Below are 25,795 nucleotides of genomic sequence, written 5' to 3' on the forward strand. Positions count from 1 at the left end.
GAACATTAAAAAAAATAGCTATAATCAGCTACTGCCTGAAATACTCCTGTTGAGCTAAAAAGAAGTAACAATGGGGCAGATGTATTAAGGGGGTAATTCAGACCTGATCGCTGGGCTGTATTTTTTGCTACCCTGCGATCAGATAGTCGCCGCCTACAGGGGGAGGGGAAAACACTGTGCAAGTGTGCGATCGCTTCATGAGCTGAGCTGCACAAAAATCAGTTTGTGCAGTCTCTGCGCAGGCCAGGACTTACTCAGCCGCTGTGATGGGATCCCGCTGATCGGGGCCGGAGCTGACGTCAGACACCCTCCCTGAAAACGCCAGATCCCGCCTGTGTTTTTCCGGACACTCCTGGAAAATTGTCAGTTGCCACCCACAAACAGCCTCTTCCTGTCAATCTCCTAGCAAACACCCGTGCGTTCGAATTTTTCGCACCATCCCGTCGCTAGGCGCTGATGCCTGTTTTTGTTATGCGATGCGCTGGCGCATAGCGGTGTATATGCATGCGCAGTTTAGATCTGATCGCCTGTTGTGCAAAAGCGCGCAGCAGCGATCAGATCTGAATTACACCGTAAGCCTGGAGAAGGGATAAAGCAGTGATAAGTGGAAGGTGATAACTCACCAGCCAATCAGCTCCTGTCATTTTTCAAATCTGCCCCAGTGTTTCATCAGCCTCATGTAACAAAATAATGCACTCAAAATAGGTAACTATGGTGCAAAACCTAGCCTAAACTTTCATATTGCATAAACAGACTGAGATTCCGTATAATCCAGCGTAAATGGACACAAAATATAATTTTCTTTTATTTTATTATGTCTTTTGCTATAGGAAGACAAGTATAATATCATATCAAGCAACATCAATATGGGATATTTGAACTTGCGTTAAAACCTTTTCTGCCACAAGTCCTCACATGGATTGTCTACATTCAGACCATGTCAACATAATGGCTGCAAATCTTCCCATTTGTGTGATCCTCACAGTGTGAAATACTGGGAGAAGTTATAAAGCAGGAGGGCCGTATTTCTTGCCCATTTTCTGCTCTGTGTTATGGGCCAGATGGTTATACACAGCCCATGGTAGTATAGGTTAAGGGAATCCTGATACAGAAATGGTACGCAGCTGCTGTGCTATAATAAGCTAATGCTGCAGGAGGCATTCTGTGTAAATAGACACATGGCTTCTCTGATCTAAAGACGCAGCACAGGATCATCTGCAAGAACATCGGATACCTGAGTAATCACCCGCAGAGACCAGTAAATATGCGTTGGCAGACACAGACACTGGCTTTTGCACACCTACAAAATGGGGCTGACATGCCCCCAATTTGACAAACGTTCCATGTTACCACCCCCTTCCCTCTCCCAAATGGCTGCAGAACAGCCATCACACCATCGGAGATGTACGTAAACATCGGCCTGTTTCAGAGCTGTATGCAAATGCATTCATACACAGCGGTTGTGCAAACATATGCAGATGCAGCAGCCACCTGGACTTGTATTATGATGCCTATCGGCAGCTTCACCAAGCCCAGAAGCTAGGTACACAGATGCAGCTTCCTTCGCAGCTCTATCGATTATCAAAATTCAGAGTAGCCCTATGGCTGCAGGAAGTAAGACTCCGGAGACATTGCAGCTGCAAATAGGACCGCAGCCTCAAACACGCACCCACAACAATCGCGTCACACCTGCGTTTTTTTCTGCTACTCCCCATTGTCATCCAAATGAACCCAGACTATAAAACTTTGTAAATAATTCCGCTCTGCGACTGCTGACAGATGACCATCGCAGAACATGTGCAGTGCAACTTATACGTATGTGTGTATGGATGATAATCGCTCCACTGCAAAAAGGAAAATCAGATGAGCATCCATCACTGATCAGGCCCCCAGCTTCTGATGAATGACGAGATGTATGATACCGACACCCTGATATTAGGACCGACTAAAGACTGGAGAGACTGACATGTAATAGCACGCTGACAGCAACTAATCAATAATTACAGGGTCCCACATAGTGGCCGAAGAGGTCTCTACAGTCACTGACATTTAGCAGTCAGTGACAGATTATATCCTATACTGCTGAATGTCTCGTATAATAATATACTGTATAACTAAAGAAATACTAATAGAAGACGGAGGTAATTCTGGTATTTTTTTTACAGGCTGTTTTTGTGAGTGCACTAAATGAGTCTTGCTATTCTCTATTTCTGCCTACTAGAAGACTCACGAGAAACTAGACATTCTACCTGAATCTGGGAAGTGGTTGGGGCAGCACTGTGATGAGGTGATTCGTGTCATGGCACCTAAGTCCTCTGCTGCAAATTGTGCATGGGGGGGGAGGTGCACTTGACCCTTGAACCTCCCCCTGTAGGATATCCTAGTGTGGTCTCTACCCAGGTATCCCAGCAGGACACAAGGTTAAATAGAGGGCATCCTATGTTCATCTCTCTCAAACACTGAACACCATTCCATAATCCTTCAGAAAATTTACAGAAAAAAAACAAAAACCCTAAAAACGAACACACAAACCACAATGGGCCTAGTTCTGATTGGGAGTGGGAGGGATTCAGTTAGAATGAGTTCTGTTCTACAAGAGTCCTACGTCCTGTTGGAGGAGCTGAACTCCAGAGGTTTGTGACCTCCAGATGGCTGAAAGAACATTTTTTATTCTTACTACAGTATATGCAAAATAGCGTGGGTAGAAGAGCTAAACACTGGTAGCTACTCACAGCATTCCTCTGGTCTCTCATCAGAGTTGTCCCCACAGTCGTCCTCGCCATCACATTTCCAAGCCAATGGTTTGCACAGTGTGTTGTTACACTGAAACTCGTCCAGTGGGCAAGTTCGGACTACTGAAGAGATGCACATTTGATAAGTACAGATTAATTATAGCTAAAAAGAAAAAACAAATCAACGTACTTTTACATACATTTTCCTAATTTAAACGAATGTATGCAAGCCTAATGTCGTTCACTAAACAATTTTTTTTTTACTCATATGTACTTCTGAAACACCACTGACGGTATCCAATTATCCACAGTGATTTTCTTTGGCGAATGGATTCACCGGGGGCTATCCAATTATCCGACAACCGGCATTTATCAGAGATTATGCTTATGGTGCCTCCGGCAGTACGAATGGTGTAATGGTTAGCATTACTGCCTCACAGCACTGAGGTCATGGGTTCAGTTCCCAGCAAGGCCCTAACTGTGTGGAGTTTGTATGGTCTCCCCATACTTGCAAGGGTTTCCTCTGGGTCCTCCGGTTTCCTCCCACAATCCAAAAATATATTGTTAGGTTAACTAGCTCCCAACAAAATTAACCCAAGTGTGTGAATGCGCATGTGGTAGGGAATATAGACTGTAAGGTCCACTGGGGCTATCATGGGGCTATGGACATAAATATTCTCTGTAAAGCACTGTGGAATATGTGCATGCTACATAAATAACGAGTAATAAATAAATAATCCCTAATAACCAGCCCTCAGAGCCACGATAACACATGGGTTCGGGAATTTATACTGGATCCCATGTGTTTTCACCTGAAAACTTTTTTTTTGGGCTGAAAATTTAATGTGGCTATTAGGATACCCTCCCATGCCTGCATAAAACTTGTTGTTATATGCTTGTCATTTGTATGCGATGCATAATGAAAGTACATAACAAACCATAAAGTTGAATTAATAAAAAAAAACAAGAATTAGGCAAGATTAAATGGGGTGAAAATTGGTGAAGTGGACAATCCTTCTAATTGCAACAATTTACCACTCATGCTATGCTACAAAATATCATCACCTGAAACCCTGCCTCTCCCACAGACTCTGGATGCCCTATCACTTCTTTCACAGCATTATGCAAATTAGCTGCTGTCTGGGCATCGCAAGTGCTGAAGAATTTATGATTATTTGAAACAAGCACATGTCCAGTCCCAGGAAGAACAGAACAGGCCAAGACTAATATAGCCTAAACCAGGGGTGGCGGTTCTTCAGCTGCGCACAGCTCTTTCTACTTTTAAATAAGGCTTCCAGCTATGAACTGGGTCTTAATGTGATTCTCCAGGCACAGAAGGCTGGTAGGAGAATGCTGGCAATAGCAGGATGATAACTGTGTTCATATCACAGAACCTTCTCCGCACAATACAGTGAAGTAACACAGCTAATCCAATCAGGGGAGGATAGTGTATTATGCTCTGCCACCTTTCTGCGAGCTCCAGTGGTAAAGTTATGTGGAGGAGGATATGAGAAGACTTTTTGGAAGGTATGATAGCCATGTGTGTGTGAAGAGAAGGCTGGTGGACATATTGGGAGGAATGATTGGCAAAGGAAGGGACATGTGAGGTGGCATAATGAAGGGGGGGGGGGGGGGGGAGGATACCTGATGAGCATATGAGGGGCTTATGGGTGGTTTGATGACATGTGAAGGGGTACAAAAGGCATATGAAGGGCAAGTGAAGAGGTCTGATTCGCGTGGAGGTTGCTCTGATGGAAAGTAGGGGGTCTGATGGTCATGTAAGAGGTAAGTGGAGATGTTTTAAGGGTATATAAAGGACATGTAAAGAGGTCTGATGGGTATTCAAGGAGTATATGGGGAGGTCTGAAGCAATTGGGATGTTCTCTAAGCCATGTGGATACATCTGTTGAGCATATAAGGGGCAGGATTGGAATGTAAGTGTCATGTGGAGAGGTCTGGGGTGCGTGGTTATTTGCGGCAGCCATACATAGTTTTTTTGGCTCTTAGTATCCGACTGATTGGCCTGCCCTGGCTTATGCTGCTATCATTACATATAAGTCTATATGTACCAATTTTATTTCACTTTAAAAGCTAGCTATTACCTTGTGCCATTGAGAGGAGTAGAAGGAGTAGATGGATAGAGGGCTTTGGGCATAGAGAAATGCCAGAATTATTTCCAGACTGGCACTGCTGGGTTCTAGACTGGGGACAGAAATGGGGTAACGGAGAATTGGAGTGAAGCAGCTTCTACGATTGTTTCGCTCATATCTAGGCAGCATTGGTTTGCCCAGTTTGTAAATCTTTAAAACTATGAACTGACTATCTTTAATTCATCTGTTTACGTGAACGTCAAATACATAATCAACAAGCAATAACTGAATATGGATATAGTGGAGTATATAAGAGGCAATCTTACCTCTAGTACTGCAGTTCATCTCATCGCTTCCATCCATGCAGTCAGCATCACCGTCACAAAGCCAGCGATGCGGGATGCAATGGTTGTTTGTACACTGGAACTGGTCAGGCTCACATCGCAACAGACAGCCTTTCTGTTTGAAGTGGAAAAAGCAGTGTGAACACAGGTGGTTATGCTACTCCAGACAAATAGGTAGATGACATGCTGATAAATGGAATAACTTGCAAGACATTAAATAAAGCAAGGGTCTTGTATATATGCATCAATGCGGTTTTTCATGTATTTCCATATGTACATAAGAGTACAGGATGGGAGCTGTTATTTTACATTTATGTTAGTCAATAAATGGAAAAAAGTAATTTTACTTTACTTGATTACTGTAAGATAACTATACTTGCTGTCTCCTGGTCACCTACATATAAGAGCTAATGGGGGAGATGTACGAGGGATAAAATGTAGAGAGATAAAGTATCAGCCAATCAGCTCCTAACTGCCATGTTACAGGCTGTGTTTAAAAAATAACAGGATCTAACTGGTTGGTGCTTTTTCTCTTCCCAGTATATTACTCTCAAAGGCTTAGTACATCTGCCCCAATATCTTTTTCTCGCTGTCCTGCATTGAACCCAACAATCTAAGCAAGCACTCTCCTTACTACCCTGCACTCATGAATCAAAGTAAGCAGTGAGGAGGAACCAGCCAGAGGCACTATAAAACAGAGCTGCTGGAGCAGCTGCACACACAACCCAGAAGCAGGCAGTTCCTGCTGCAGTTGATGAAAGTTGCTATTCTCTTTCTGGTGTCACAAGACTGGGTTGCAGCAGACACCGGAAGCGACTGTCTTATGTAATACCAGCTGGCGGTAGGGTACAGATGGTAAAATGAACCCCAAGACAAATCTCTAAAAATCAAACAAAGTAAGCCCATACTCTAACAATCCAGTTACATATTAGTTGGACCCTGCTTTATTCATAATTTATTTTATGGACCTTTAATAGGCAATAAAATGACTCGCCCATGATAAGAGATGCAACCTTCTTAAATAATTTCTACTTTTAATATACTGTAGATAATGTACAACTCCATCTGCTATCAATAACAGAGAACACTTCAAGCTGTTCATAACATATTATCCCCCCATGTGTATTGGGTTCTCACCTCATCTGATCCATCAATGCAATCATGATCCCCATCACACTTCCATCGACCAGCAATGCAGCGCCCATTGGAACATGAGAATTCACTTTCTGAACATGGTCGAGGTGCTAAAATAACATAATAAATTGGTGGTCATCTAGCTTTGAATGGTATAGTTTATAAACATTTAAACTGTAATTGTAAAAGCATAATTCGTCATCCTTCACACAGAAAAAACAGGAGTGGATGAACCCCCAGGTGGGTAAAATGAAACCCTTAAGAACACAAACTGCACCAGACATGTCAGCAATGACACTGGAAAAGCAGATTATTGTCATCAGTGCATCATATCTATCAGCCCTGTAAGCACTAGCTCTCAGTGACTAAGATGTTCCCTCGGCTTGTGCAGCCTACATATGTAATGCCAATATTATTGAATAGCAATGGGACTGATAAAAGTGGAGAAAGTGTGCTCAGCGTTCAACACCATTAACCAGACAGTATATTAAGGGATCTAATAAAAGTAATATTTATAAATCAGAAAAATGATTAGCCTGGGCACCCAAGGCGAATTCCCTAGTTTCTGTTGTGAAGGGTATTCAAAAACAAGGGAGCAGGTAAATGAGAACCGCAGAGCTCCAAGCTGGGAATCTGCTTTTATAGTCATCACAGATTATATGAATGAACATCAATGTGATTCATGTCTTAAGACATACCTAAAAGACTGAACATTGGGTGATCTCCTACATAATTCCCAAGATGATGGATTTCTGCTCTAAAAAATGTGCACGTCAGCACAGAGAAACAATGTGCCGACAATCTGGTCATTGACCGTTTGTTTACCCAATAAACTGGCAAAGTGTCTCTGTGTTCTTAGGATGGTCAGATCTCTGCAAAACCAGATATTAGGTGACTGGTCCAAAGCATGAGTGATAAACAAACAACTACAGTGGGCAGCAATCAAAACTGATTGGAGTACTGTAGTGCATTTAGACAAATCTTATTGCAAAAAAAGGATTGTACAAATACATAATAAACGTATATATATATATATATGGAAACTATGGGGCTGGTTTGGCCAGACTTGTTGGCTGGATCATTTATGACATAACTGGGGCTGGCCAGCAGATGGCCACACTGGCATGTACAGTAAGCAGTCTTTTATGTCCTGAGTTTTTCAGGAGGCATGCTTGGGTTTGTACCAGTAGGGAAACACCACACCAGGGAGAGAGAGGAGGGCAGGAAGCATACAACAAAGGGATACAGAGCGAGCAGCATGGTCAGTCAGTGGTAAATGTAAAGATTATTCAGCACCTACCTCTGGATGCCCCCAGGGACGACAGTGTTAAAATGGAGAAAAACATAACATGAGGTGAAATGGTACCAACACAAATACACAACATGTGAGAACAAGAGGTGAATTTCTATGCTGACAGAACCTCTTAAGCCACATAGAGATGATATGGATAAAGATGGATTAAGAGTTCCAGAAAACGGTGACATAAGGAAAAAGACTTAAACTAGTAATGCAGAGAAACTAAAGACGCAGTACCTTGGAGTAAGCGGAAAAACACTGCAACAATCTAACACAAAGTTTCCCAACTCCAGTCCTCAGGAAACCTGAACAGTGCATGTTTCCGGGTCTCCTCACATAGTCACAAGTGAAGTAAATAGTAACACCTGTGACTATTTTAAAATGTGTCAGTCAGTAATGAATGCACATATGCTCCAGTATGGAAAACATGTACTGTTATGGTTCCCGGACTACTGGAGCTGAAAAACCCCGATCTATAGTATAGGCTGCCGGTGAAGGCAAAACAAAACAGATGGATTCATGTTAATTTTATGGCTGCAATACGTGTAGTAAAAGGGGATGAGGTGTCTGTTGATGACCCAATCAGACCAAGTGGTCCTGTTCCCAGGCACACACATTCCAGTCATGCCTTGTTGCACCTTAGGCGGTACAGATGTTTAGCAGTTTAAAAACGTTAAAGTAAAAAATGCACATACTGCAGGTCTCCTCATCAGAGTTGTCCCCACAATCATTGTCATAATCACACTGCCAGCGCCCAGGGACACAGCGGTTGTTCTTACAGCGGAACTGATACGGTTCGCAAGTTCGTTCATCTAGAATCAGGAAACAAAGGACAGGTCAGTACAGTGAGACGTCAGGGCCTTACAAACTAAAAGATAAAGCAAGTCTACTACTGTAGAAAGTCATGTTTCCGGAAATAGTCAAAGTTTTACAAACATGATGTTTGATCCTAAAAAGAGCTAGCAGAAAAACATACATCCATATTGAATTGTGCCATAAACACAAGAGCATTAGCAAAAAATAAACCAAGTCATTTTGAAGAATATTTCATACCACATTCTTCTTTGGGTTCATCCGAACTATCCCCGCAGTCATCTTCCCCATCACATTTCCAGCGTGCAGGAATGCACCTCCCAGAGTCCTTACACCGGAACTCATCCACCCCACAGGTCATCTGAGCTGCAGAACAAGGGGAACACAAAGCTTACATATTGCACTGTCTGCATGCTATATACTAGTTTATATACATACACAATACACTAGAATATCTTTGTATTCTAACACAACAAAGGGGCACTTGATTTTCCCACAGGATACTGACCCTATGGCCCATTTATATGAACAATGTCATTTTTGGGTGTGTCATCTCAACTTAGTATGTCATTAGATATAAATGTAATTTGTATTTAATTACATGTAATTAGTATAAAACAGAAGCTCTTACTGCAGTTATCTGGTTCATCAGATGCATCCACGCAGTCATTGTCTCTGTCACACACCCAGACTCTGGGTATACAGCGCTTGTTAATTGCACACTGGAACTGATTTGGAGCACAGGTAACTTCAGCTAAAAGATAGTGAAATAAAATAATCAAACAAAGGCTTTACAAAAATACATCGTGAGGCAAAAACTTGTGTCAAAAACAAAATACCCATTCCTAACCAGAAACGAGGAGGAGGATCTGGAGAAGAGGACACCCACATTCATCCAGCAGTTAGAAAATGGCTGAATAAGCATTTCAATGGAGCCACTATGGACCTGGTCCTGGTTGGTTCGGCCACCTGGGATACAGTACCTCTTGTACTGGTGACACCTGGGCTGGCATGTGGAAGCAGCACCAGATTGTCCTATTGGTAATTTTGCATGGCAGCTGAGCTTCTTTGTTAGATTACCCCTCACTGCCTCTGTCCTCCTATCTGATATGACAGCATAGAAAATTAACAACTAGCGACAGTAGGACAGTAGTAGAAGACAACATGAAAAGAAAATAAACCTACAAAAGTGAAAGTGAACCGCTAGTGCTTCACAGTAGACAGTGTACACTGGGGGAATGCTAGAGCTCCTAAACTGCCTTCTGCTTATGGCAAGCTCCTGCACAGAATAAGTACTACTACTGTAACTGAAGGTCATCATGGCTACCAGTGTAAAAAGTAGCTGGGAGAGTGTGACATTTCTTGGTAGCCATCCACTTTTGGTGTGTGGTTGGGCAGCTGCTGTAAAGGTGAGTAGTCACCATCTTCCACTCAGTGACCCAACTCCAGCAATGGAATCAGGATCCTGCCAGTAGGGTCACAGCTATGGCATTTCCAGCACTCGCAGGGCTTTTCAGTATAGGTCTCCAGGTTACCGCAATAATCCAGGGCAAGGAAACAATACAAATAAATAAAGCTAATGCTGCAGGAGCAGCCCTATGAACACACTCTGGGGCAATCAGATTAACTGAAGCACTCCTCTGGGCACACCATGAGGTAAAGGAAGAGTATCTACAGACAAGTGCTTAGAATTGAAAGTGCCCAAACTCCACCCCCACCCCCACTATAACTAAACCTGTTCCCAGCTTTCCTGAATGATACAAGGAACAGTATTACACTACCATGAATACCATGGACATTTAAAAACAAGCACACATTGCTGGGAAATTACACTGAATCAGCACAAACAAATTTGCTATGACTTCAGTTCTAAAATGCTTACGACAATCCTTTTCATCATCTCCGTCACCGCAGTTGTCTTGACCGTTGCAGCGGAAGATGCCTGGTATACAGCGATTTGTGTTGGTGCACTTGAACTGGCTGGGCAGACATACGTGAATATCTATAGGAGGAGAAAGGAAAAGCAAAGCATCCTATGAAATCATTTACAGAAAATATGAGGGTTCCCTAACAATGTGACCCACCTAGTTAACGCAACCCTGATGGAAAGTTGCAAATTTCTGAAAATGTTTCCACAGCAAACAATGAAAGGTAGTTTGCTCCTAGCAGCCAGTGACACGTTTGCGTTTATTTTTGTAAACCGTACTAGAAATAGCATGCTTTAAATACAGCTAGCTAATGTGTGCACAATTACTTTTTCTACATAGATACCTGAAGAAAAGTTTGTATACATGTCCATAATAATCTAGTAAATAAAGTTTCAGACCTGTCAATTCAATACACTTTTTTCTTGTTCTTCACAAAACAGAACATTTAGTTTTCCAATGGAACTCAAGAGAGAACCAACCAGTGTCAGACTGGGGCATGAAGAGCCCACCGGAGGAGTGCAGCGGTAGGGGCCCGTGCTTAGGGACGTGGCCAGGTCAAGGCATAATGATCTCACCCAACGGGTGGTGGCTGGCAGTCACTGAGGCTAATGGGTCTTGTTCCTGTATAGTATCTGTATGTAAAACCTCTTATGGCATTTTGGTCATATATTGTTTTCGACTGCCGTGTAACCCAACAGAGGATTCATAAATAGGAAGAGGAGGTTCAAACTCAAATTGCATATTAAGCCCTTCAGACTACAATGCGAAATATAGCAAATATAGGTTATTTAGCATTTTTGTTTTCATCATTTGTCTAAGATTATGTTAAATTAAAAACACACGGGTTCTGGGAAGAGGGTGAGATCATCAATTTTTTCAACGTTATAAATTTTTTTTAGATTCCATTGGAAATAGATTTGACACATCTGCCAGTCGCAATGAGACATAAGGAAGCTCATATGCTTTCCCCTGGGACAAAAGTACTAACCCTCCCCTGCCTATGGCTAGACAGACCAGTGCGTTAACTGCAATAGTATTCAGGGTATCAGAATCATTTAGGCTTATGCACTACCTGAATTAAAAAGCCATACCAAAGACAATACTCCACTGGCAGAGGCCTTACCACAGTTGGCTTCATCAGAGTTGTCCTGGCAGTCATTGTCCCCATCACAGATGAATGCGGGATTGGTGCAGATTCCTGTGGAGCACTGGAATTGTCCTGGGCGGCACTTAAAGTCCGCTGTAGAGAGAAGACAGAATAAAGCCGTGGGTGGATAGGAGAGTGGCTGACAGTGACAGAATTTGATACGAACTGTATAGGACAGCAAGTGATAAAGTGCTACCTATGAAATCCGACCCTTATAGTATACTAATAGAAAAGGAGTGCACCTGTCTGTTAAAATATAACCTGGGCGTCTCAGAGCCGGATTAAGTCGCTGGGGGCCCCGGGGTACTTAAAACAGTGGGGCCCCTATTCAAGAGAGGAGGAGGACCGGGGGGGGGGGGGGGGGGGGAATGTCTCTCACATACCATCCAGTGAACGAATTGAACTCCCGTCCCCGCCAACCGTACAGACAGCAGAGCGACGGATCAGCTGTCCAATCTTGTATGAATGAAGCAGCCTGCCGCTCAGCCATTGTGGCAGCCTACTTCACTCATACGTTATTGGACAGCTGAGCCGTCCGTGCGTTTCACAGTTTTTTTGTCTATTCGACCGCCCAAAAAAAGGCATGGAGAAAACGGTGCAAAACACTGTCGAAAACTCTCGCTATTGGCAATCAAACGGTCGAATTAGTGCCGATTTTCCGACTGTCTGAAAACTCGGCACTAATTGAATATCCCCCTATGCCTCAGACATGGGCACACTAGTCATGAGCATGGCTATATCTGTAGATATTGATATATGTACTGTATACACACATATAGTAAAACACACACATTAGAATACATATATACACACACACCCATAGAGAAAAAACACCCACACCTACAGCTAAACACACAAACACACACCCATAGGAAAACACATACACACACTAAACACCAATAGCAAAACACATACACACACACCCATAGGAAAACAGATATACACATACACACCCATAGCAAAACAAACACACAAACAGCTAAACATACACACACAGCCAGCAAAACACACACACCTTTGTATTTACAGTAGTACATGTGTTTTCTGTATCCACAACTTACTTTGCTGCACCTCCTGGCTCTGGCTCCGGCAAGGCTCTTCACTGCAGGGGGTGAGTGCTGACGTCTCCAGTGCACACACTGCTGCCCTGTCAGTGACTCTCCCTCCTCCCTCCTCCCACAGCATGCAGTCACAGACAGTGCACAACACATGAAACTGATAGCTGCTGCAGCAGCGCGGTGCAGAGTTGAAGGGTGATGAGATCACCCTTCTCACTCACTGGCGCCGTGTCCTGTGTGCAGGCAGCGTGTAATGAGTCAGGCTGACTCATTACATTGCTGCCGGCTATGGGCCCCTTCACTGCGCTGGGCCTCTGTGCATTGCCCTGGCGCAAGTTTCGCCGCTGGTGGTGTGGCAGGGGGCCCTTTTGGGAAGGGGGGCCCGGGGGTACGTATCCCCGGGACCCCCCCCTTAATCCGGCTCTGGGGCGTCTGAGACCACCCCCCTTGGCCCAGAACAAACTGCCAAATTGTCTCTGCACAAATGGCTGAAGTGTGATGTAAAGCACAGGTGTATGCTGGGTCCCAAATGCTTTTACACAGAACATTCTCAGTAGGGAGAATGAAACATTTATCATGTGCACTTATTTTTACGTACGGCAATCAGCAGGCTCATCTGATCGGTCGCCACAATCATCCTCCGTGTCACATTTCCACCAGAAGGGAATACATTTGTCGTTTTTGCAGACAAACTAAAAGTTTGAGGAAAACGCAGGATTAGAAGAACCATTCTTCGCCTCTCACATCTATTCTAAATGAACCCACAAGGGACACTTCTTGCCCTCATCACAATGCATGAGGAAGTGTCTTGTTATCCAAATATTGAGGAACATGATGTACATAGAAATGGTCATGTAAGGATAACAATACTTCTTTTTATAAATCATTTCTCATTCTGCTATGTAGCACTTCTGCATTTATACTATATATCCTGGATCTACTTACCTGGCTGGCAGTGCAGTTGGATACACAGGTTTTCCCATCTGCTCCAAGATAGAAGTTGGTCGGACAAGCACACTTGTATCCCCCGTCAGGTGAAAGAAGACAGAGGTTACTGCAGCCCCCTTTGTTATTTTTGCAGGGGTGATTGGGAACTGAAACAGCAAAAGTAGATCAAAGAGACTTAATCGATGTTACGTTGCAAAAAATTGCACACAATTTGGCCGCAATGGCATTACATGCTTGGGAATAAATGCAGCTCTCCATCTGAATTCAAAGATGGCCACATCATCCCTATACAAGCATTTGTCTAATCAGACCTATACTCTGTGCAAGAGATCAGTCCTGAGTATGATCACCTCCTGAATATCCCACAATTTGGTCTTGAAGCCTGCAGCAAACAAATCCTACATGCAAGCATACTGTTGGTGGACATGGGTGAGACTGTCTGGACTCTACCAGAGGGGGCTTCTTAAAGACTGTAATTAGGATCTAATGAAGAAACAACAGACTATAAGGAGCCTTCATCAAACGCTCTTTAGGAACTCACCATCGGGTTGCCGGTAGAGATGGTAGATGTGTATGTCCATGGGTCGGTGTAGGGTGCTGATTAGCATGGACTTGTTTACTCCTGTAGTTTTGTGTGCTCGGTTGATAGATTTAGTTTCCCAATCTGTCCAGTATATGTAATCTTCAAAGAGTGTCAGGGCAAAGATGTGCGGGATATCTTGACTAAGCACTGTTGGGAGGGTAAAACATGAATTATATGGAGTAGGGGGCATGATTATCCCTTAACCGGATATTATTTCCAAAATTCCGCTCAGTAATTGTCAGGGTTGACTGAGTTAGGTAAAGAAAATCTATTTAGAACTTATCCCACACTATTTTATTTCTCTTTTACACTTTTCAAGAGTGTGCCTGTTGTAGAACACTGAGCCATTATAAAATCCACACAAGTTTTCCTTTTCCTGCCGTCTATCCCATTTAATTCAATCCACAAGCATGCTCACCTGTGTGTCTGTTGCGGCCATCGAGATCAGCAAACTGAATATAATCCTCTCTAGCGTCAGCCCAGTATATTCTGCTATTGACATAATCCAAGGTCAGACCATTGGGCCAGGTAATCTTGCTGTCCACAATGACACTGCGGTTGGTGCCATCCATACCGATCTTACCAATCAAAGAATTATCTCCCCAGTCTGTCCAATACAAGTAGCTGAAAAATTACAAAGTGGCGCAAATTTACCAATCAACCAACAGAACAGCAGTCAACTACAAGATCTCATAATAGAGCACAAATGATATTAAATAGATTTTTACCCATGCTGTACATCTACCACCAGTGCACGAGGCTCCCTCAGGCCAGAGTTAACCAGCACTGTACGATAAGCCCCATTCAGTTTGGAAACTTCAATAGTGTCCCTTCCTTTGTCACACCAGTACAGATTACCTCCAACCCAGTCCACAGCCAGTCCATCAGGGTTACTGAGTCCAGTACGATGCAGAACCTGTAATAAAAGGATGACCTCAGCTCTCCAATAAAGACTCTTGACAAATAGCTATTTGCTTTCATTGTGTAATTTGTACTAAATATTGTTCAAAGGTAAGAGTTACTGCACTCTCGCGTTTCGCACCTTTTTAAGTACTCTTCATAAACTCAGTACATATTTAGCAGTTATGTTCTCGCAACAGAACATTCTGATATTTGAATTAGTATTTCCCTCGTCCCTTAAAAAACTTCTTTCAATGCTAAGACCATTCAAAAAATATACTGGCAGACAATCATCACTTTTTACTGACAAATTGTGTATACTGTATACTACAAAAATGGGATGACCAGATGAGGCCGAGATGCTACAAATAATGTGATAACTTTGCACCGAAACCACAGGTGTGCAACATATTTTTAATAAGCAGGATATTTTTTGCACACAGATGTGTTTTACTTCTTTTATTGGCATCAGTAAATTCTCACAATTCCACTATACCATCAGTGTCACTGAGCAGCTAGTATGTGTGATATATACCTGGACGTTGCTCCCATTGATGTGCATTCGCCGGATCATGCTGCCCTGCGTAGTGACATCAGTCCAGTAGATCATCTCTTCTCGATAATCAAAGTCTAACGCAACAGCATTATTCAGGCCCTGAAGAAATAAGATTCAGTGGAATATTACCTTAGTAGTGCTCATCATCAACAGAACTTTTATGAGGAAAAAATCAGAAGCAACACTAGTCACACTACAGAGTAGACGAGGGTAACAAAATTAGGGGGGACATGTACTAAGCAGTGATAAAAGTGGAGAAGTGAGCCAGTGGAGAAGTTGCCCATGGCAACCAATCAGCATTGATGTAACATTTATAATTGGCATACAGTAAAAGGTATACAGAGCAGCTGATTGGTTGCCATGGGCAGCTTCTCCGCTGGCTCACTTTTCCACTTTTACCACTGCTTAGTACATGTCCCCTTAGGTCTGTAGGTTTAAAATGTAGTATCAACAGCTCATGAAAACAATAGCTTTATAGGATACTACAAGTACCAAATGGGTAATGGATCTAAACGACTTAAAGGGCATCACAGAAGGGTAATGGAAATACTTGGATGGGAGACATACTATGTAGTAGCCACATGGTTTGTAGATAACAATGTAGGAGAAAATTAATTTTTTTATGTACTGTACTGTAACACTGAAACAAAGAGGATTGAAAAATCTGAGCAAACAAGTTCACAAACTAAAGAAAAAAGGAAGACTGGGAGGTGTGAAGAGAAGGAAGAGATTAAAAATAGATAGAACACTGGAATCGGATATAAGCAGAATCAAATTAAAGAGAAGATAGGAAGTTTATTTTGGCCAAACTAAAAACAATTACAGCCAACAGTCATTGGGGTATATGCAATTCACGGCGAATCGCGGCAATTTTTCGCCGTTTTTTAATTCGACTCAATTCGCCAGGTGAATTCCGGCAGGTGGCTGCCGGAATTCACCATATTCAATGAAAAACGGGTTCGCCAGAATCGCGGGCGAAAATCGGCCGATTTGGCGGATTTTGCCGCGATTTTAAAAAACGGGAAAAAACGGGAAAAACCCGGAAAAAAAAATGGCGTGGGGTCCCCCCTCCAAAGCATAACCAGCCTCGGGCTCTTCGAGCTGGTCCTGGTTCTAAAAATGCAGGGGAAAAATTGGGCAGGGATCCCCCGTATTTTTAAAACCAGCACCGGGCTCTGCGCCTGGTGCTGGTGCCAAAAATACGGGGGACAAAAAGAGTAGGGGTCCCCCGTATTTTTAACACCAGCATCGGGCTCCACTAGCTGGACAGATAATACCACAGCCGGGGGTCACTTTTATGCCGTGCCCTGCGGCCGTGGCATTAACTACCCAACTAGTCACCCCTGGCCGGGGTACCCTGGGGGAGTGGGGACCCCTTCAATCAAGGGGTCCCCCCCCCAGCCACCCAAGGGCCAGGGGTGAAGCCCGAGGCTGTCCCCCCCATCCAATGGGCTGCGGATGGGAGGGCTGATAGCCTTTTGTGATAATAAAAAGATATTGTTTTTTCCAGTAGTACTACAAGTCCCAGCAAGCCTCCCCCGCAAGCTGGTACTTGGAGAACCACAAGTACCAGCATGCGGGAGAAAAACGGGCCCGCTGGTACCTGTAGTACTACTGGAAAAAAAATACCCAAATAAAAACAGTACACACACACCGTGAAAGTAAAACTTTATTACACACTACCGACACACACATACTTACCTATGTTGACACGCCGACTGCCACGGTCTCCGACGATCCGAGGTACCTGTGAAAAAATTATACTCACCTTCCAGCGTCCAGAGATAAATCCACGTCCAGAGAGATAAATCCACGTACTTGTAAAAAAAAAAAAACGCAAATACCCGCTCCATACCGGACTGAAAGGGGTCCCATGCTGACACATCAGACCCCTTTCTCCCGAATGCCGGGACATCACGTGACTCCTGTCACTGAAGTCCCTTCAGCCAATCAGGAAGCGCTACTTCCGTGGCGCTCACCTGATTGGCTGTGCGCTGTCTGTGCTGTCAGACAGCGCATCGCAAAGCCGCTCCATTACTTTCAATGGTGGGAACTTTGCGGGTAGCGGTGGGGTTAACCCGCGGTCAGCCGCTGACCGGCGGGTGACCTCACCGCTAGCCGCTAAGTTCCCACCATTGAATATAATGGACGGGGCTGTGCGATGCGCTGTCTGAGTTCAGACAGCGCACAGCCAATCAGGTGAGCGCAACGAAGTTGCGCTTCCTGATTGGCTTTAGAGACCTTTCAGTGACAGCTGTCACTGAGAGGTCTCTCTGCATTCGGGGATAGGGGTCCCATGTGTCAGCATGGGACCCCTTTCAGTCCGTTTGGTCGGGTGTCCGGTTTGTTATTTTCTACAAGTACGTGGATTTATCTCTGGACCCTGGTTGAGGGGAGTATATTGATCTTTTATTTTCAGGTATCCGTGGATTCTACATGGAGAAGAGGACCAATGTCGGCGTGTGAACATAGGTAAGTATGTGTGTGTCGACGTATGAAATAAAGTTTTACTGTCGACGGTGTGTGTGTCATGTTTTTATTTGGGTATTTTTTTTCCAGTAGTACTACAGGTACCAGCGGGCCCGCTTTTCTCCCGCATGCTGGTACTTGTGGTTCTCCAAGTACCAGCTTGCGGGGGAGGCTTGCTGGGACTTGTAGTACTGCTGGAAAAAACAATATTCTTTTCATGATCACAAAAGGCTATCAGCCCCCCCATCCGCAGCCCATTGGATGGGGGGGGGGACAGCCTCGGGCTTCACCCCTGGCCCTTGGGTGGCTGGGGGGGGGGGACCCCTTGATTGAAGGGGTCCCCACTCCCCCAGGGTACCCCGGCCAGGGGTGACTAGTTGGATATTTAATGCCACGGCCGCAGGGCACGGCATAAAAGTGACCCCCGGCTGTGGCATTATCTGTCCAGCTAGTGGAGCCCGATGCTGGTGTTAAAAATACGGGGGACCCCTATGCTTTTTGTCCCCCGTATTTTTGGCACCAGCACCAGGCGCAGAGCCCGGTGCTGGTTTTAAAAATACGGGGGATCCCCTGTCAATTTTTCCCCCGCATTTTTAGAACCAGGACCAGCTCGAAGAGCCCGAGGCTGGTTATGCTTTGGAGGGGGGACCCCACGCCATTTTTTTTTAGTATTTTACCGTTCCAGCAATAAAAAAATAAAATAAAAAAAAATAATATTTTAAAAAATATATAAATAATATTTGTGCCTCCAAAAAAAAAAGTACCTAATCCCTTCTAATATAAATAGATCTGCTATTCCCCCCAAAAAAAACACAAAAAAAAACATGTTTAAAATTTTTTTATTTGTTTTCACCCTCCAAAGTGTGGCGGATTGAAAATGACGAATTTGCTGTCTAAAAGCACTGCTGTCGAATTTCCAAACTTGAATTGAATATGCTTTGGTCGAATTGCAGCACTTGTATCATTGCAGAAAAGTCGAATTTGCAAAAATTCGAATTTCAAAAAGTCGAATTTTGAAAGTCCGTTTTTTGGTCGGAAAGCACTGAATTGCATAGGCGAATTTTTTTTTTGGTCGAAAATGACCCGAAATTCGACAATTTCGGGAATTCGACCGCAATTGCATATACCCCATTTATTGACTGCAATCAGATTAATATTTTTTTTTATTAAAATAATTTTATGCATTACAAATGCTAGCCACAAACATGGTGAAAGTTTGCCAACTTTGTCTGAAATATCCACTTGTGAAGGATATCAGGATTGACAAAAACAATACAAATCCAACTGTTTTTTTTTGGTGGAAGATAAATAAAACTGAAGACTTTACTCTGTGTGTAAGAAATCAGGTGACTGCACAACCGGACCTCATGTGACCAGTCATGGTGAACACCTATATTTAATACAAGGTTGGCAATTACTTTAAGAAGCTACGCCGTTCTGGTCTAAGCTTTATTCTAAAGCTGCTGCAAATGATCAGATTCAAATAGCCTTTAGCAAGTTGTGTTAAGGGGCCCATACATCAACGGAGTATCAGGGCAGTTCCCAGGTCTCCCGATGCATGGGTTGGCGGATTGAGTAAACCCAACATGTTGGAAATCCTTGATTCACCAGTTTCAGCTAAAAAATGCTTGTGATCAGCGAGGCTGAGATTTTTAACATGTTAAATTTTGCCACGATCATTGATGTCTGCCAATCTGTGTATTTAATTGCCAATCGCAGTCAGGGAATTGCCCAGCTGATGCAGAAGATGACGGGCACATCAACTTCCGAGACTACTGTCAGGAAAGTTAATTTAGATTTAGATATTAGCAGTGGATTTAAAGAAAACCATATTTGGAGGGAAAATGTTTAAAGTGAGACTTGATTCCAGTTACATGATATGTACCTGCTTCAGTAGTGTGTAATTGTTGCCTCCCAAGCTCAGTTTTCTCAGGTAGTATCGGTTGGCAAAAATTAAGAACGGTTCTTCAACTACAAAAAATAAAAATATACATATAATCATAAATATAAGATCTTACCACACCCACTGGTCTATCTTTTATATGCTATGACAGCATTTTATACAGTAGATTTGCATCACATAATCATATCATGGTTGCCCTTGCTGCCATTTGGACTATAACTCAATGAGGCAAGTCCATATTAATGGTTTAAGCACTGCCAACAGGTATCTAGGACCTTATTTACTAAATGCATGCTTACATTGATGTTAAGAAAAACCATCACAAGCGAGAAGCCTAGTTTAGCATGTAACGGAAAAAAAAAATCTGACAAAGTGAAAATATTAAAGACCTCATCCTTTTCATATTGGAACCAACCCTTTCTGGGCCTAATTCAAGGATGATTGCAAAAGCAAAATCTTCCTCTAATGGGCAAAACCAAGTGCACTGCAGGTGGGGGGAGCAGATATAACGTGCCAAATCTAACTCTCTCTGCACATGTTATATCTGCCCCACCTGCAGTGCACATGGTTTTGCCCATTAGAGGAAGATTTTGCTTAAATTGCAATTAACCTTGAATAAGGCCCTATATACTACAAATCTGCTGGTTTTCTCCTCAAATACTCCTTAAGACTCCTCATTAATGGCTTAAATGAATCAGGAGTGTGTAAGTGAACCCAGGGCATTCTTTTGTACATGGGGCACTTGGCTGAAGGTTTTTTTTTAATTACATTGTGCAATACAGTATATGTCATACAATTGCCCACAGTTGTGAATATGGAAAATACCAGATCTACTAATTCAGAGCTGGCACAAAAATCAGGACAGTGTGGCCTCCCATCCAATAAGATCATCATTAATAATGTGTCTTCTCCAACAATTTATCTGATTTTAAGAATCACGCCACTTAAATTAAAGGGTTTACACTTCTGTGTCCCCACTCTGCTAAACACGCCATTATTCTTCTAATAAATCCTCACAGGACAGAACCAGAGAAGAACCAAAAACAAAGTAAAATGTCTTTAAAAACCATTTAATTTTGACAAACTTTAAACAAAACTAGAGCATAAAAAAGGTGGGCAGGCAGCACGGATGGTGTAATGGTTAGCATTTGTCCTTAGGTTCAATTCTCACCATGGCTCCAACTTTGTGGAGCTTGTATATTATATTATCCCCGTGATTGCATTGGTTTCCTCCCACAATCCCAAAATATACTGGTAGGTTCATTGGCCCCCAGTAAAAGTTAACCCTAAATATCCTTTGTAAAGTTCTGTGGAATGTGTGCGCTATATAAATAACTGGTAATAGGTAAATAAATGCAATGTTCCCCAGTGGAGTCAAAGAAAAGTACTTAGAAAAAAAAAACAACAATTTGGGGACACTGGCTTCGATGCTGCCCCGATGGGAGGGTATGCTCCATAGGTGAAAAAGCGCCACCTTTCCTCCAAACTGGCACCTTTATCTACTGTACCAACACAATGAACCCAAAAAATGTCGTAAAATTATGGACCAAGGCACTCATTCCGAGTTGTTCGCTCGCTAGCTGCTTTTAGCAGCATTGCACGCGCTAGGCCGCCGCCCTCTGGGAGTGTATCTTAGCTTAGCAGAATATCGAACGAAAGATTAGCAGAACTGCTACTAAATAATTCCCTGCAGTTGCGCATGTGCGTCGGCCAAAAACAGGCATCGCCGGTCAGCGATAGGATGGTGCGAAAATTCCTATTGCACGGGCGTTCGAAAGGAGATTGACCGAATGAGGCCGTTTGTGGGTAGTAACTGACAGTTTACTGGGAGTGTCCGGAAAAACGCAGGCTTTCCCAAGCATTTTTAGGGATGGTGTCTGACGTCGGCTCCCTCCCCAAACAGCCTGTTCTCATCGCAGTAAGTCCTGGGCTGCGCACAGACTGGATTTTTGCAGCTCGGAATACACATGTGATCGCACACTTGCACTGTGAATTTATACTCCCCCTTGGGTGGCGACTATCTGAACACAGGACAGCAAAGTTAGCAGCCTAGTGAGAAAGTCTGAATTACCCCCCAAGACTGTATACCTCTCTATTCTCACAAGGCCGGCGATGCCCTTTGTTGCTATCCGACGCATGTGCGCATTGTGGTGCATGCGCAGTTAGTACCTGATCGCTGCTGTGCATTTTCGCACAGCGGGCAATCAAGTACTGACTGTATATGAGTATGCACTACAATGCGCACGCGCGTTGGACAGCAACAAAGGGCATTGCCAACCAGCGACGGGATGGTGCGAAAAATCCGATCGGATGGGCGTTCACAAGGTGATTGACAGGAGGAAGCCATTTGTGGGTGGTAACTGACCATTTACTGGGAGTGACCGGAAAAGGCAGGGGTGCCCAAGCGTTTTCAGGGATGGTGTCTGACGTCAGCTTCGGCCCCGATCAGCCTGATAATTCTTTGGGAATAAGTTTAGGAGCCTTTAGCAGGGTATTTTCCCGGGAATACTCTGCTTCCAACACCTCTGGCTCCTACCACCAAGATCAGTAGGAAAATATTTTTTCCTTTGAACAATCCAGCATCATTTGTATATTTTGCAAAGAGGTACCAGCGCTATGAGTTGTGTCGCCAATTATTCAATAAATCAATTACCACTGGATCAGTTAGAAATTTTAATAAACATAATTATCACATAAATTAAAAACGTGAAGATGAGGTATTTAGGAGTTAACCATATAATAAAAATATAAAATGCAATGTGATAAAATAAAAAATAAGAATTGGCTCTGAGGTGATATTGATTCAAATTGCTGGAAAGGACCCAACCATTATTTTAGTGGTTAATAATGGTTGGGTCCTTTCCAGCAATTTGAATCAATATCACCTCAGAGCCAATTCTTATTTTTGATTTTATCACATTGCATTTTATATTTTTATTGTATGGTTAACTCCTAAATACCTCATCTTCACGTTTTTAATTTATGTGATAATTATGTTTATTAAAATTTCTAACTGATCCAGTGGTAATTGATTTATTGAATAATTGGCAACACAACTCATAGCGCTGGTACCTCTTTGCATATTGTTTATCTTTTAGCGGGGTCTGACAAACCCCTCCCAGCTGCTGTGGTATTTTCAGTGGGTAATATATTTATTTATTTTGTATATTGTTGAATGTTTCGTCTATTTTTTATTTTTTATTTTTGCTATATGGAATGCCTGTTTGATTTTATCATACTGTATTTCATGCATTCATATATGGGCTTAATGCAGCACCACATATAGAACTTAGTAGACCAGGATTAGCACCAGCAGGGAAGATTCCCTGTATCAACTTTTGCATGCACTTTGGCATTAATCTAGTTGCACAGGCACAAATGAAGGCACCCAGGATACACTAGTGTAGAGGATTATGTGCCGGCCCTTCAGCATTCTGTGCATCGAAAATAAGGCCCTTTGTGTTGACCGCAAAATTGCAGCGCAACATTATAAGAGATTTGGGATTTTAAGTCCACCTAGGATGACGGGTCCGCTCACCTGTAACTGAACTGGACACCTTGCAGCTCATGGTGTCACTGGGTCGCATTTCATAGCCCTCCACACAAAGGCAGCGGAAGCTTCCTAAATTGTTGATGCACCTTTGGCTGCAGGGATAAGTGGTTGTGCACTCATCAATATCTACGCAAGTTTTACCGTCATCCTTCAGCCGGAAACCAGGACGGCATCTGCACTGCACGGGTTACAAAAAAACATCAATATCATAGGAGGTCAACACAGAACACAATATGTTATCTCTTGTCATATGAAATTATATTTTGTTCATATTTGAAATCAAAGGACAATGGCCCCTAAGGTATAGAGAGAGTCCTGTTCTAACCATCCCCTGCAGAACAGGAGAATCAGACAGTAAACAGGTGGGTACGCAGATTGTCCCCAGAGATTAAGTTAAAATGATCTAACAGATATAAAAATACAATAATCACATCTGGGGACACTGAGCGTATCCCGCTCGATGAGGGAGCAATGGGACATCCCCAGGGTACCGAGCTGTACTGAACAACATCTCATTGCCAAAATGGTCATGCATAGCTGAAAACTCATTGAATTAGGTAAACCAAAGACCACATGCTCAGCCAAAGCAGTATGCTGCACCACCTACAGGTGCCCAATTATCTGGAAGAATGGCTTTTACATTCATAGACCAGGATTCCTACTGCAATGTAAGAATGGAAAATCACAGCCATGATTCATCTAGCAATTGTTAGTTTGTACGCAGGCTAACCACTTTTTTAGGTATCACAGAGGACCAGGTGAATGAGGTGATCATCCAATTTTCTCACATCAAGCATTACATACATGTGTCCTTACCAATAAAAGTGGGGTGGTGACAAAAGAACCAAATCGCTAAGGTTCAGATGGAAATGGTGTAGTAGACAATGGGGGTAATTCCAAGTTGATCGCAGCAGGAATTTTGTTAGCAGTTGGGCAAAACCATGTGCACTGCAGGGGAGGCAGATTTAACATGTGCAGAGAGAGTTAGATTTGGGTGTGGTGTGTTCAATCTGCAATCTAATTTGCAGTGTAAAATAAAGCAGCCATTATTTACCCTGCACAGAAACAAAATAACCCAGCCAAATCTAACTCTCTCTGCACATGTTATATCTGCACCCCCTGCAGTGCACATGGTTTTGCCCAACTGCGACCAAAATTCCTGCTGCCATCAACTCAGAATTACCCCCAATGGGCCTAATTCAGATCTGATCGCAGCAGCAAATTTGTTAGCTAATGGGCAAAACCATGTGCACTGCAGGGGAGGGGAGAAGAAATCACATTTGCAGGGAGTTTTAGATTTGGGTGGGTTATACTGTTTCTGTGCAGGGTAAATACTAGCTTCTTTATTTTTACACTGCAATTTAGATTTCAGTTTGAACACACCCCACCCAAATCGAACTCTCTCTGCACATGTTATATCTGCCCCCCCTGCAGTGCACATGGTGCACAATGTTATACAACCACAACAATAACTATATTTGATTATTATTCATTACAATGAGAGTAAACATTAAAATAAAAATATAAATACAAATATACGAATAAAGATGTCCAACTGCCCTAGTTTTTAATGATTGGCTACTACGCCACTTCCATCTGAACCTTAGCGCTTTGATTCTTCTGTCACCACCTCATTTTTATTGTTAAATATATAGTTGTAGGGTATAACCACGACATAAGATAAGAAGCTGCTTTGTGAGCGCCCATAGGGAATCCCTCTACATTATCCTTTACATGTGTCCTTACCAAGCTTTGCTAAAACCACATCAAAGACCCCTCTGTCATGCCACAGTGATGCCTACAGTGGTATGCCCTGTTTCTGGCCATGTGTAATGTGCAAGTTCTCTCTAAAGATTGCTGTTCGTCTATTTTAAATAAGTGAGAAAACTGAAAATTTTAAAATAGCTAAATTTAGCAAAAAAAAACAAACAAAAAAAAAAAGGAAATAAAAAAAGAAGAGAAGACTAATCAATATTGTTGTTTATCCATAAAACTAACAATGGGCTGATCATGGAAAATTATGCTGTATATGTAATAGCTGTCTATAACATACAGTATATGGACAAACAATGTACAATATGATTTTCCACTTTTAGCCACAGTCAGTCTAATGTATTGTCGTTAACAAGACTTAATGCTCTTTAACAATTTTTCTGCTATTATTCTGCTCACATTATTGCTACTTTTGTGCGAAATTTCACGTTAAAAGTGCTATGATAACTCTCTAAAGTATAGTACGGTCTTCCTCTGTCGATTACGGGTAAGGTAAACCTTGTGAAAACGGTTATAAATCATCAATTAGTAGGTTATGCAGCATTCTCTGGTGTACCTTCCGGTTTC

The 25,795-nt window shown here is 42.8% G+C and overlaps 1 protein-coding gene across 5 annotated transcripts in view; it reads right to left on the bottom strand.

Annotated features, from left to right (window-relative positions):
• LRP1 (LDL receptor related protein 1) overlaps nt 1-25,795 on the bottom strand; it is a 486,645-nt gene that overhangs the window by 38,383 nt on the left and 422,467 nt on the right. For 4 of the 5 annotated variants that reach the window (XM_063952427.1, XM_063952428.1, XM_063952429.1 and 1 more), the window contains 16 exons: nt 23,441-23,633; nt 19,885-19,970; nt 15,510-15,629; nt 14,803-14,990; nt 14,493-14,698; nt 14,033-14,221; nt 13,489-13,637; nt 13,142-13,235; nt 11,462-11,578; nt 10,293-10,412; nt 9,042-9,164; nt 8,651-8,776; nt 8,293-8,409; nt 6,304-6,410; nt 5,149-5,281; nt 2,733-2,855 (listed from right to left, as the gene is read on the bottom strand). In XM_063952427.1, the coding sequence (XP_063808497.1) occupies nt 2,733-2,855; nt 5,149-5,281; nt 6,304-6,410; nt 8,293-8,409; nt 8,651-8,776; nt 9,042-9,164; nt 10,293-10,412; nt 11,462-11,578; nt 13,142-13,235; nt 13,489-13,637; nt 14,033-14,221; nt 14,493-14,698; nt 14,803-14,990; nt 15,510-15,629; nt 19,885-19,970; nt 23,441-23,633 (2,191 nt within the window). Of the gene's footprint in view, nt 1-2,732; nt 2,856-4,830; nt 4,935-5,148; nt 5,282-6,303; nt 6,411-8,292; nt 8,410-8,650; nt 8,777-9,041; nt 9,165-10,292; nt 10,413-11,461; nt 11,579-13,141; nt 13,236-13,488; nt 13,638-14,032; nt 14,222-14,492; nt 14,699-14,802; nt 14,991-15,509; nt 15,630-19,884; nt 19,971-23,440; nt 23,634-25,795 lie in introns of those variants that run through there. The other variant, XM_063952431.1, reaches the window with a different exon arrangement.

This window comes from Pseudophryne corroboree, chromosome 2, assembly GCF_028390025.1.
Source record: "Pseudophryne corroboree isolate aPseCor3 chromosome 2, aPseCor3.hap2, whole genome shotgun sequence".
In the NCBI taxonomy this organism is placed as follows: domain Eukaryota; kingdom Metazoa; phylum Chordata; class Amphibia; order Anura; family Myobatrachidae; genus Pseudophryne; species Pseudophryne corroboree.